The following is a 13,526-nucleotide window of genomic DNA, read 5'->3' on the forward strand; positions in this document are numbered from 1 at the left end:
CCTCTAATGGTTTTTATCTCCTTGCTTAATGGCATCAAAGTAACAGTTTGACCAACTTCACATTTAAAAATATACATAAAGTGCATTACAGCAAAACTCTTTACTTATCCCGTCAAGAGGTCACCGCTCTGCTTTCAGTTTTTTGCCCAATTTCTGAAAGCCACGGTAGAAGCCAAATAGTTTTTTTATACAAATAAATGTACATAAAGAAATGTAATCTAAGTTTTGTCCACCTCTTTTACAGCTCTTCATGTGAAAACAACACGTCACTGGAGTCAAGTGATGGTTTTCCACCCGCGGGGCAACGCAAGCACTTTATGATCAATTTTCAAGTCTCAATCTATCCTGCATTGTTGAATGTAACATGGAAAAACACCACTCAAGTTTATAGAGAGCAAATTTCATGAATCTCTTTTTAAATATTAATTCCAACCATTTAGATCCAAAGACAATAGATGGAGGCAGTTACAATCATGGATTTGTGGTGACTAATGCAAGTCAGTACTCCATTCCAACTCTTAGGTCGCTATCACAAATCAAAAGTAATGCTCTTTCATTTCTATTTTACATTTAGAGACATGAACAAGCTTTGTTAACAAAACACAAACTAATTATGAAATGAGACCGTGGCAAAATGGACTTTTTGTATATTACTGTTCATCCCTTAAATGTAAGTAAGTAAAGCCTTAATTAAAACTGCCTTTACTGGTGGATCCATGCATGTCGGTCAATAAAGAATGGGCAAAACTATACGGGGCATGTAGGTGACCCATACGAAATAGCAAAATTGTTGACTGCTCTGTGAGCCTATAGAGCAAAAATGTTCATACACGTTTTATGATGCAAGCAGGCTGCAGGCAACTGGTCATAGCAAACACTTAAACAGAAAACAAAGGGAAAAGTAAGGTTGAAGTAGCTGAGACGCAGGCGTGTTGTACAGATTTTTTTGATCCTGAGCACAGTGCAAGAAGCCCATTAGTGCATTTCACCGGATCAGTGAGTGTTCCTTGCGCCTAGCCTGACTGTTAGAAATAGAGAAATAATACAAACTGTATTTTGTGGGAGAATCAAACAGGCATCCTATGGGCGCTTACAGTACATATCACCTGCACACCCCGTGTGTGCGGCATTTGCGTGGACTTAGTACGAAGCCGGTACTCACACCTTACAAGACTGGGGTGTGGTTTAGGAGTATTGGATGACGGCAAAGCCTGCACACCATAAATGTGGGTAATTTCCAAATACTTCACAATACACTTACCCAAGGCACAACAATTCTGTGTTCCATTTTTATGACTTCCCTTGAGGTAGCCGTTTAAGTCTAAAAGGAACTGCAAGACACCTGCTTTCCTTTTAAGATGCAGCCATTCCTCTCTATGACCCAAAAAACCTGCAGCACATGGATGAGTCAACCAACCAAATGAATGCATATGACTTAGGCTTGAGTAAAGTTGATTTATGCAACACTTTCACAGAAAGAATCACAAAAGGGTTTGAGAACATGGGTAAAACCACATCAGAATAAAACAAGAAGCAAAATGTAGTAAAGAGATAAATATATTTACAATAAAATAGACCCTTGAGGTATACCACATGAAAGCTGCTCTGTTTTAAAAAAAATGTTTTCTTTTACAAAAACACTGAAGTGAGGTGGGAAGTCAGTGAGGTGGGAAAAAAAACATCTTAGGACCGAATCAATCCAACTAAATCATCACACCATGATCAACAGTATCAAATCAAAGATCCAAAATAACCCCAAACCAAGAATTTTCCAGAGTCAGCGACCATGAGACTCTCATTGAAGCAGTTTCAGTAAAATTCTTTCTGCTAAAGCCAGATTAAAAATGATCAGAAAGACTTTGCTTCTTCATGTGCCCACAGACCATTTAAAGTAAGACATACACACAAAAGGGAGGTGTAAAAGTTTTAAGAACTTGATTGAAAACTGGCACGTGGCATCAATGCCATGCTTATTTACGTAGAAAGAACAATAGCCCAGCATAAAGTGGTCTTCAACCCTGATCCTTTAAATTCTTGTGGGGTTTTTTTTAATTCTAGATTCTCTCCGTATTATTTACCTTGTACCTTTGAGCCAAAAGTATTTAAAAAAAGTTCATTAGTCCAATTCTTTAAACTCAATGACGGCTATGTTTACAATCTCAAAATCTTCTTGCAGGGACCATTTGCCTTTATTCACACATATGACAGAGGAACAAAACACAAAAAACAACTAGAGAAAAAAAGTATATATATTTTAAGGGATTTCAAAATTAAGTTTTGCTCAGTGTTTTTATATGCATGGTGTTGAGAACTTTCACTGTGCTAATTGAATGTTGTGTCAACCATTGTTATACCATTTCTTGCTAACGTACCTGCATCCCTGCTCCTAAAAAGGTCTCTTATTAATAAACAGCTGAGTGTTAGAAACAGAAATTTCAAAGAATTGGGTATTGATGGTGAAGTTAGCAGCTAACCTTTGGTACATACTGGACAGCCATTCAATTATTTACACCTTAGTACATTCCTTATGCCAATCTTCTGTTCCACCACATCCCAAAGGTGCTTTGTTGGTTTGAGATCTGGTGACTGTAGAGGCCATTTGAGTCCAGTGAACTCATAGGCACGTTCAAGATAAGTTTATTTTTCTTATTGGCTTTTTAACAGATCAAAATGCCTGTCCAAGTCCCACACTTGTGTGTTGTTTGTCTCCCTTCTGTAATTTTAGTTTAATTGAAATGATTTTCTTGAAGTCATTTTTGATTTTTTCAAAACTTTATTCTGTTGGCTTTATTTACATAATTGGTGCTGCATTTGTGGTCCTCTCCAAAACCTTCCGTGTTACAGAATAGTTTGAGTAAAACATACTTTCAGCAGGCCATAAACCTGTAACAAATCCTAGGTAAATGTCAGTTTAATGTCATGCATACAGTTGATCTATTTTAAAAATGCATTTAATACATTACAGAACAACTGCTTATGATAAAGCACATAATAAACTAATAGATACACGACAATATATTAAACAAGCTTTCTACTGTTACTCGGTGGGATAAAATTCCTCCAAACAGCCCGATGAAAAAGAATCCTCCTGAACACTGGATTTTCTTAATTATCTGTACATTTTGTTTCTATTTATTGTTCAAGTTGGAGCAATAAAACTACAGATTGCTTTGTCAGCAAACATGCAATTGATTTCACAGATGACTGTCATGTTTTTCCATAGTCAATAGTGACACTGTGATTCTGCCACACATGGGTTTTTGTTTGTGTCTTTAACAAGTACATCTACTTACTTCCCTCCGACACCTAAACTAGAAACTGGAGTATAAAAAAATGCAATAAATTCCACTTTAATTTTTCCCATAAATGACTTTATAATGAATATCATTGTGTGGAGGATTAATGAAGAACAGTGTCAAACCTCTTGCAAATATGAGTAAATACCTACATGGGTGATGATGTAATCACTTGGATTAAATGAGGCAAATATAATTCATACAAAGGACTAAAAACAGCCAAAGTTTAATTTTTAGGGCACAATTCTATCTAGTTGGGACAAGAAAGCATTGACCAGTGCCCTTGTTTTTAGTTGACTGCATTTTAATTGTCTTCTGTTACGATCCACAGCATAGAAATAGTAAACAAAAACAGAACGACACCTCCAACATAAAAAACAAAAAAGATTTTGTGGATTTTTTTTGATAGTTTGGTCCAGTAACCAATATTTTCCCTCCTGCTGCTGAGCAGAGACACAGTTTTCTTCACCTCATCCAGCTCATGAGAAAACAGATCCAGGGCCAAGGAAACATCCAACCGCTGACTGCTGCCGTCCTACAGAGAGGATGAAGTTGTTATTTTCAGTCACCTCGTTGCTATGCCAGGACAGACCGTTTCAACAAGAACACATCATTCTTATTGGAGGACTACTAGGTATTCCTGTTACCCTACGTCCATTTCACGACGTTAACCTAGAGTTAGCCTTGGCAGAGTATCTGCCTTTTTTCCAATAAAAACAAACAACATCCGAGCTTTTGCAAAGATTGATCTGTATATTGTTAATTTTAAATGAAAGCGTTATGGCTGATCACTGCTAGCGCAACAGAGAAAGCGGATTTGTGTGTGGTAGCCTTGGGGCGAAACTGGCAACACAGAATCTTCTTGGAAAGAGCTGCCCCTCACTTTGTAAAATCACAAAGTGAGTATCTATTTGTTTTTATGGATTGGGGGGGCTGGCATTTAGAGCACACGGTTTTAGAGGAATTCTCCTCTCTCCAGTTTTTTTTTTGAGGAAATAACATTCTAATACATTATAAGCTTAAAAAGTTGACTTTTATATTGTCTAGGCCCTTTAATTTTTCAGGGCCAAGACATTTTTTCAGAATCTTAGTTTTTTTATATCATATATTAAACTGGAACAAAACTGTGACAGAAAATTTTAAGTTTAAAGCAAATCATAGGGAAAGTGAATTGTTGCATCTTCTAGTCTGCACATAGCCTATGCTCACCTTTGACTTTCTTTGATTATTAACTAATTAACTAAATGTGTTAATCTTATGGCAAAATTCATCTTCATTTTGGCTGCAGTCTTTAAAATGGTCAAATCAACATGTTAACATGAATCCTTCCTGCTGTGTAACTGCTCAGAACGGTGCTGTGGGATGTGTTGGCATTTCCTGAAATGTATGTTTTCCTGTTGGAAGTTCATTTGATTGTGCGTAAAGAAAGACGTAGGTCATATTTCTACCTTCTTGGCATGTTTTATCTTTGCTTTTATACACATCTGAGTAAAATGATGATCATTAAATCAAATATAAATCTTACCTTTTTGGGTGAAGGTGTGTTTTGATCAGTCTCGTGATCATGGATGGCTGCAGACAAACAGTATTTCTGCATTACTGGACATATTTCAGGGGATTGCATAGTTATAAGTTAACTATATACACACTATATAACATATTCTATATAACATGACACTATAAACATTTCCTTATAGAAATGAAACTTCAGCTTGATTGTTTTTGACATACAGGGGGGTAAAAAAATACGTACGTGAGTTTGTGAGTTTGCATGTTCTCCCAATTAGAAATCCAGGAGGAGTCTGACATTTTCATCTTAGGTGCATGTCAACTGTGAGAGACTTAATCTAAAAAAATGTAGAATTCACGTTGTATAATTTATTTCAAACAATTTATTTTTATGCTACTGCTGCAAAGAAGTATTTGAGCACCTGTCTATTCGCTAGAATTCTGACCCTCAAAGACCTGTCAGTCCGCCTTTAAATAGTCCGCCTTCACTCCACTTATTGTCCTAAATTAGAAGAACCTGTTTGAGGTTGTTAGCTATAAAGACACCTGTTCACCTCATACAATCAGTAAGACTCCAACTACTGACATCGACAAGACCAAAGAGCTGTCGAGAGACACCACAGACAAAACTGAAGACCTCCACGAGGCTGGAAAGGGCTACGGGGCAATTATCAAACAGGTTAAGGAAAGAATATCCACTGTTGGAGCGATTATTTGAAATTGGAAGAAGCTAAACATGACTGACAATTTCCCCTGGACTGGGGTTACATGCAATATCTCACTTTTTGGGATCTCAATGATCCTAAGAAAGGTGAGGACTCAGCACAGAACTACACTGGAGGGGCAAGTCAATGACCTGAAAAGGGTTGCGATCACAGTTTTCACGGTTACTGGAGTAATACACTGAGACGTCATGGTTTGAAACCATGCATGGCATGGAAGGATCACCTGCTTAAAAGAGCACATATCCAGGTCCATCTAAAGTTTGCCAATGCAGGACTGCTTGTGGTTCCTAGAATTAGTAAAAGTACGGTTGGAGGTAGAGCGTTTAGCCACCAAGCCCCTGTCTTATGGAATAAGCTCCCAGCTCATGTAAGAGAGGCCGATTCAGTTTCTACATTCAAAGTTAGACTGAAAACATTCCTCTTTGGACAGGCTTATTGTCAGACTAGTTAGTATTCAGAGATTATTTAACTTAATGTTAATGTCTTTAAATTAAACTTAATAACAATAACTATTTGTTTTAAAAGGCTGCTAGAAGTTGAAGCTGGGGTAACTATGGTGCACTGGGGTTCTGTCCTCTTTTCTCATCTACTTATACCCTTCCTCTCTTCTCTATTCTTGATCATTATTCATCATTTAGTTCTCCATGCCTCTGTTTGGTGCGGTGCGATTCATGTATTGTCCCTCTTTTCCTCTCCCCTCCTGGGGAGTGGGAGTGCTTCCAGAATCCAGTTGGCTCATCCGTGCTCCAGTTCCTGACCGTGTACCTCGCCTTTGCTCCCGCTCCTACACCTGGCTGTGGATCCAGCCTCTGGCTCATCTCTGGCTCGTCTCTTCTCTGTACCTGACCGAGTACCTCGCCTCTGCTCCTGCTCCTACACCTGGCTGTGGTTCCTGTCTCCGGCTCGACTCGCGCCTTTGACTGTCCCCACAACCACGGCTGGATGAAGCTCGTCTGCAGGACTTTACATATGTAGTTGTAGGGTTAGATAAGTTAATTCTTCTCTATGAGTTCTGGTAAATCGCCTGTCCGTCCTGGGGGAGGATCCCTCGTTCATGTGGGCACCCCTGAGGCTACTTCGTTTTTTCCGAAATCCGTTTTTTTTGGGAGTTTTTCCTTATCGCGAAGGGGGGTCTAAGGGCAGGGATGCCAGTATAGCTTAGTCAGTTTGTTAGTTCTTTTTAGTATTTTCCTATTGAACTCTATGTATTCATGATCCCTTTTGAGTTCATGTTTTACTTTGAAGCCCATCGAGACGACTGTTGTGACTTTGGGCTATACAAATAAAATTGAAAAAAAAATTGAATGACCATTTGGATGATCAAGAGGCGTCATGGGAGAAAGTCAAGTGGTCAGATGAGACCAAAATAGAACTTTTTGGTCTTAATTCCACTCCTGGAGGAAAGGTAATGAGTACTATCCCAAGAACACCATCCTAACTGTGAAGCATGGGGGTGGTTGCATCATGCTATGGGGGTACTTTTCTGCACATGGAAAAGGACGACTACACTGTAATAAAGAGAGGATGGACAGGGCCATGTATTGCAAGATTTTGGGAAACAACCTCCTTCCGTCAGTTAGGGCACTGAAGATGGGTCATAGCTGGGTCTTTCCTCAAAACATGACAACAACCTGAAGCACACAACAGGAAAACCAAGGAGTGACTCAGTAAGAAACTTTTCAAGCTCCTGGTGTGGCATACCCAGTCTCCACACGGCCCAGAAACCTGAGTGATAAAGAACTATGTGGAGGGGGGGGGGCAAAATCCCTCCTGCAGTGAGTGTGCAAACTTGGTAAAAACAAAACAAAAAAACTACAGAAAACAGCTGACCTGTGTAATTGCATATGAATAAATTATTTAAAAAGAAATCATAAAATGTGATCTCCAGATTTTCTTTTTAATTTAGATTATGTCTCTCACAATGGACATGCACCAAAGATGACAGTTTTCAGACTCCTTCATGATTTCTAAGTTGATCACAGTACAGTGTGATCATTTCCAAAGATTTGTATAAGATAAATCAAACCTGTAAGACTATTTCTGCAGTTGACTTTCATTTTCTCGTCATTTTGGTCTGCGTTGAGAGCTGGGTCTCCTTCACTGTCTGGGGATTCTGAGTCTTTCTCTATCAAATGCATGACCACAATTGTCTCCATTAAGCTGAGTAGCATCAGACCAAATATTCCAGTACAGTAGAGAACTAAAGGGAGCAGACAGCAGAGCGTTAGTATGGAAACCTGTTTGTTCAATATTGTAAAAAAAATAATCTGTAAGTAACACTGCATCCTCCTGATTTTTCAGAAGAAACACTTGCCTGGTCTCAGGATAAAGTGCCTTAATAGTGTTTTAAGCTGCATCTATTGTGTGGTTAAAAAATTATTATTAAATGAATTTGAAAAAATTGTTGGAAAAAAATAAGAGAAAAACCTTGCACAAATTGAATGTAAAATATAAATGTAAAATAATATATTAGAACTACGTAACCAAAACGTAAAAAGTCATCACTCTAAACCCCAATTAGTTCTTTATGGAGCTCCCACCAGCATAAAACTTGGATGACTTTACCTACAAGTGGAATCGTGTCCGTTGAGGATGGCAGAATCTCATTAAGAATAAGCTGCATCACCGTCACAGCGAGCAGTACTGTGACTTTGAAGCTGAGTTTCTCGCCTCCATTATCCGGAATGAGAAAAGAGGCCAAATCCAGGATGATGAGAAACAAGATGGGAACCAAAAAATTGGCACAATAGAGAATTGACCGCCTCCTCATTGTGATCTGTAAAATGAAAAGATGAACTGTAGTGCTTTAAAGGTTTGAAAAAAATGTCACCAGCATGATGTGGTAAGATAGGTCATAACAAGAAAAAACATACAAGGGTACCAGTTTGCAGCTGAATTGTCACCTGTCACTGAGTGAGTCACTTGGTCCATTTCTGATCACCTTTCCTTTGTGGAGTCACTCCCTGACAGAGAATGCTGGCAATCCTCCAGCTTCCATTTAGCAACCTTTCAATGTCTAACTGGGGTTACCCCTGATCCACCCCTGTTCCCTGAGGGATTCCTCAGTGATAGAGCTACTTTGGAGCAAGTGGGACCACATTAAGCTTTGGCCTCCCACTTTTGAGTCAATATTTGTGTCATCACTGACAAAGATTTAGAAATCATCATGACAAGCTCTTTTAAGCATTGCAAAAATAACAAAAGCAAAGCTTTTAAATGTCATAAAAACGACGATAATAAACCTATTAGAAATACATACTTTTCATGCTTTCTTCTGTAATGGTCTTCTGTTGTACTGGTCCACTCTGCTTTTGACAGTTGCCACCCACACCCCACACAAAATGTTGTAGCTCCGCCCCTGCTAGGGATGTTCCCCTTTTTCTCGCCTGTCACCAAAGGAGTTGTTGGGAAGACTCTGCCAGGCTACTCTACTGCCTGCCATTTTTAAAAGGGTTGCTCAGATGCCTCCTGTCCTTTTATAGCAGTAGTCATTTGGACTTGTCCCACATCCAGGTTCAGGGTACCTAGTTTGTTTGTGATTTTAAGTCATTTTAGTTAATCAAATAAAGGTGTTTGAGTTTCTGTCACAAGCCAATTATTGTTTGGGTTTCCCCCCACCTTAATGCCTGTTAAGTGTATGTATGTGAACATACTTACAGTGTAAATAACTGATGTTTGGTTGTAGCCCAAATCGTCTTCAGTTTTCTTGTGCACCGACATGTCAATGAACAACCACTCGTACTGCGTCCGCATTATTTCACGAGACCACATTGTGATTTCTGTATTGTTTACACTTCCCGTCAAAGTCATGTCGTCATCTGAAAAGCAATATTTATGTTTTAGAAAGGAAGTGTTTCAGTTTGATGTTTGAGTTGATCCAACTTTGCAGTTCATGCTATTTTAGTAGATTTAAAAGGGTCTTACCACCGTGTAAGATTGACTTGAAGGTGATGTTACAGCTCTGAGTGTCAAAGGGGAATTTGTAAACGTGCATCTGGCAGGTGCTGATGATCACTTGATCATTCTTATAAAACACTGTGCCGTCATGAGTTATTTTAAGAAGAGGACTTGGTGGTGCCTTGTCCTTCTCTATCCTGGATTTAAAAAAAATGGATTTAGTCATTTATGGTTTTTGGTTTAACCAGACAAATTTGCCAAATTCTATAAAAGACTATGAGGTTATGTAAATTCATTCATCTTCTTAACCGTTTATTCCCTTTCGGGGTCACGGGGTTGCCGGAGCCTATCCCGGCCACTTGGGCGTAGGCAAGGGATGCCCTGGACTGGTCGCCAGTCTGTCGCAGGGTAGAATATCCTCAATCACACATCCATTCACTCACACAGTCATACCTATGGTCAATTTAGAGTTGCCAATCAATCTATGAAGCATGTTTTTGGATGGTGGGAGGAAGCCGGAGATCCCGGAGAAAACCCACGCATGCATGGGGAGAACATGCAAACTCCACACAGAAATGTCCCCATTGATGTTGTTTTTCACGTCCCCCAGCCGGGACTTGAACCAGGGGCCTTCTTGCTGTGAGGCAAGAGCGCTAACCACTGCGCCACCGTGCAGTCATGAGGTTATGTAAACTTTTCTTATAAAATTTGCATAATTATATTCACCATTTCATATTTTTATAATGGCATACAGTATTTAAATTAAGAAAATATACAGTGGATCAAAAAGCTTTTAGTTAGCCACAAATTGTGCAAGTTCTCCCACTTAAAAAGACAAGAGAGAAGCCTGTAATTTTCGTCATAAGTATAACTCAACTATGATGGACAAAATGAGAAACACAAATCCAGAAAATCACACTGACACTGTCTGACTTTTAAAGAAGTTTTTTGTAAATGATCTAGACACTACAGTTTTATTTTACTATTGTCAGAGTAAGATCTCTGTCTCTCGCTCTGGTCACCGGCAGGAACTGTCTCCATTCCTTTTCCCTACATTAGCCATACTGTCAACCCTTTGATAAATGTAAACATTTGATCTTATGAGTATAAGATCATAAAAACCTTGTCTCAAAATTTTTACAAATTTTAGCTTGGCCTTCCTATTCTTTTTGCTAATGAGTGGTTTATATCTTCAAGTCTCTTGTTTAAAACCGCTGTGATATCCTCTAAATTATATTGTCAGATCCAAACTTTCCTATGAGGAAATCACAGCTGGCAATTTATCTGTTGTTTAAAAGCACATTTATATATATATATTTTAAATGTATTATGCCATCTAGTGCATGTACTAAATTCTGAAATGCTCAAATACTTACATCTCCTCAATTGTCAGATCAGGTTTCCATAAAGCTTCATTTGGAACTGCTATATTTGAAATTCCACAAAAGTCTTTGGGGTCCCATCTAATATGCTCATTGTCCCATGTCTGTAAAAGTGAAAAGGATGAAAAATAATAATAATAAGGTATCAATAATGAGAAGGTGTGGGTACTAAGCATCCTGCAGGATACACAGATTACAGGATACACAGATTTTTAAACTTACTAAGTAAATCCAGACATATGAAACAAAAGTTTGATCAATCTCTCTCTGTAGACAACAAAACAAAGCACATGTGAAGTTCAGAGAAAAAGAAGGTTATTACAATAAAAATATCAATGAAAAGGTTTAGTAACTCACCACATCTAGAATTGCATAAATGACCATGTCAAGGTACACATTTGTTGTACTTCGATGGTGTTTAACAGGCCGGCTCATGACAAACAGGTTGTTGTCTTTGGTCAGGTTCAAGTATTCCAAAACGTTTTGGTAGCCACAATTTTCTTCTGGAGTAACAGAAACAAGGAAAAATTGTTTGTGTTATTAGAAGGCATCAATGTAATGCTGGAATTCGTGAACTTTACCTGATGTTTCAGGCATTGACCCATTTTGAACTTCATTGAAACCTGAGGTTGACAAGATACCTAAAACAAAAACTGTAATAAGTCATCTTTTTAAAGTAATTAATCACAAACATCCAAAAATTTATGGAAGCATTTATGTAGCAAAAGTAAAAATAAAAGTCAATACCAGAAATGCTTTTTCATTTTCAAAATGAAGCTGCATTTGTTGACTCAAAATTAAAAAGAAAAAGCAATCTGCTAAACCGCTTTTTCTTTTTCATTTTCTCCTTCAACACCACTTATTCTGTCACTTAATTAAAATGATAAAGAAAATGGTATTTGACATTTAACTTTCAAAAATTTCTCTGGTAAATGTGTAGCAAAATTTAATTAGAAATATCTAATTTGACAATTAAAATGGATTAACAGAAATGCTTTGGGATGTTGTTGTCATCTTGCTCCTCTTTCAAGCATCTTTATTTATATACTGTATTTATATATTTCTGCTCCTGTGATGGATTTGTATCTGTCCAGGGTATAACCAGTTTTTGTCTGACAGTTACTAAGTAAGTTCCAGCCTTCCCTTTCACCCTGAACCGGACTTAGCGGGTTTAGAAGATTTTTGAATGATTAAATAAATGATATTGCTTCCAGTAATGCTTAAGGCTCAAGGAAGTACAAAAAAAAAAAAAAAAAGAACATTTTGTGTAGCTGTGATGCCCTTTGCATCAAGAATCTCTTCCAGGATCTAAAAAAGGATATTTCACAAACAGGGATTTCAGTTATAATATGACACTAAGATAATAAACAGCTATCTAATTTTTAAAGGTCTTTTTAACCTTAAGAAATCACCAGACTTATGGAAAAGTAAGAAATGATTGGAACAAAGCATTTACTTTAATTATTTTCAAACTCATCCACTCAACAAAAAAAATCCATTAATAACACTTAGAGGAAGTTATGGCACACATGCATTTTAAGAGATTGGAACAGCTTACCAGTGAGGAGAAACACAAAGACAGATTGTACAAGCATCATGGTTGAGAAGATCCGTCCCTGTTGTTTCCTTTTGCATAAATACCCATTAGAACTGCCAACACCCCTTGTATTTAATGACTCACTGGTCCATTTTACTTTCAAGTCAAAGCTGCTCCTCTGCAACTGTCTCTGTGGTTACTTATGGCATGACGGTAATGACAGCAAACGTTTCTTTCACCAAACTGGAACTGGAAACCATCTGATAAGTGCATTAAAAGCCATCCTTTTAGTTGTTCCTCTTGCTGCACAGTTAGCAGGAAATAGAATAACACAGATCATTTTTCAATGTCCTTTTTGCTTTTAGGCAAACATTTGCTGTAATTGCTTAAGATTTAAGAAGTAGAGTATTAGCAAATGACTTTCTTAAAGAACAAAAACTTTAGTCAGAGTGTGACTTAAAAAGGTGGAAAAGGCAGTTTTTATGAGGACCTCATTTGATTTTGCCCTTTCAACTCAAGAATTCCTGAAAAAATGTCAACACATTATTATACTTAATAAAACTGTTTTTTAATGATCCAATGCAATGATTTATGATAGACAGTAACAATTAGAAAAGTGCGTAATGTTACATAATTAAAAACGGCAAAAAACTATATATAAACCACAAGATTGACGACATAGCACAGATTTATGGGCGGTCCGCAAAGACTGAAAATGAAGACATAATTTAAGTCTGTGCATGCGCAGTCAGCGTTGGTAAGATAATTTTACAATTAGGAAGGAGTCATAGAAAACCGACACAGAAAAGCAATGCATTGCGCCAGTGACGTGCAGTCAGGAGAGGCAGGTGAGGCTGTAATCAGTAATTTGTGCTGTGCAGTCATTTTCCATTTAAATGTACCATTTCTGGGTGTTTTTTCTCTTCAAAATCGCTGAATTTCCGCATTTGCCGTTCAGATACTAAGAAGTGACGTGCGATGAGGCACCAGCCCGCTGAGCCTCACCTTGGATTGCGCAATACCTATGCAGTCAGACGGTACGGCTGTCTCTCTGTATGTCGGTTCAATCACTTGTACTATATGAGCTGAGTTTACATAATTTAGCAGATGTATATGATGTACAGTGTTTGTTTTTATAAATAACTGTATGTGAGGGACGTGTTTCTTGTGCTGAGCGCTA

The 13,526-nt window shown here is 37.9% G+C and overlaps 1 protein-coding gene across 1 annotated transcript; it reads right to left on the minus strand.

Moving 5' to 3' along the window:
- Positions 1–2,753: 2,753 nt before the first annotated feature.
- On the minus strand, positions 2,754–12,537 carry LOC101164203 (5-hydroxytryptamine receptor 3A-like). The gene is made up of 11 exons (XM_011492465.4): positions 12,368–12,537; positions 11,391–11,450; positions 11,167–11,312; positions 11,032–11,076; positions 10,804–10,913; positions 9,455–9,624; positions 9,188–9,348; positions 8,096–8,306; positions 7,557–7,730; positions 4,822–4,868; positions 2,754–3,831 (listed from the first exon to the last, which is right to left on the minus strand). Exons 1-11 carry the CDS (start codon positions 12,405–12,407, stop codon positions 3,601–3,603), a joined length of 1,395 nt encoding a protein of 464 aa, XP_011490767.1. The 5' UTR covers positions 12,408–12,537; the 3' UTR covers positions 2,754–3,600.
- Between the last annotated feature and the right edge of the window lie 989 nt (positions 12,538–13,526).

This window comes from Oryzias latipes, chromosome 19, assembly GCF_053564925.1.
Source record: "Oryzias latipes strain Hd-rR chromosome 19, Olatipes_Hd-rR_3.1".
Lineage (NCBI taxonomy): Eukaryota > Metazoa > Chordata > Actinopteri > Beloniformes > Adrianichthyidae > Oryzias > Oryzias latipes.

Excerpts from the sequence above, each read along its gene's own strand:
- LOC101164203 (XM_011492465.4), bottom strand. The coding sequence starts at position 12,407 with ATGATGCTTGTACAATCTGTCTTTGTGTTTCTCCTCACTG. Across the intron at positions 9,625-10,803 it reads GATCTGACAATTGAGGAGAT|GATAGAGAAGGACAAGGCAC; the intron begins GTAAGTATTTGA and ends TTTTAAATCCAG. Across the intron at positions 4,869-7,556 it reads CTGCAGAAATAGTCTTACAG|CCATCCATGATCACGAGACT; the intron begins GTTTGATTTATC and ends GTTTGTCTGCAG.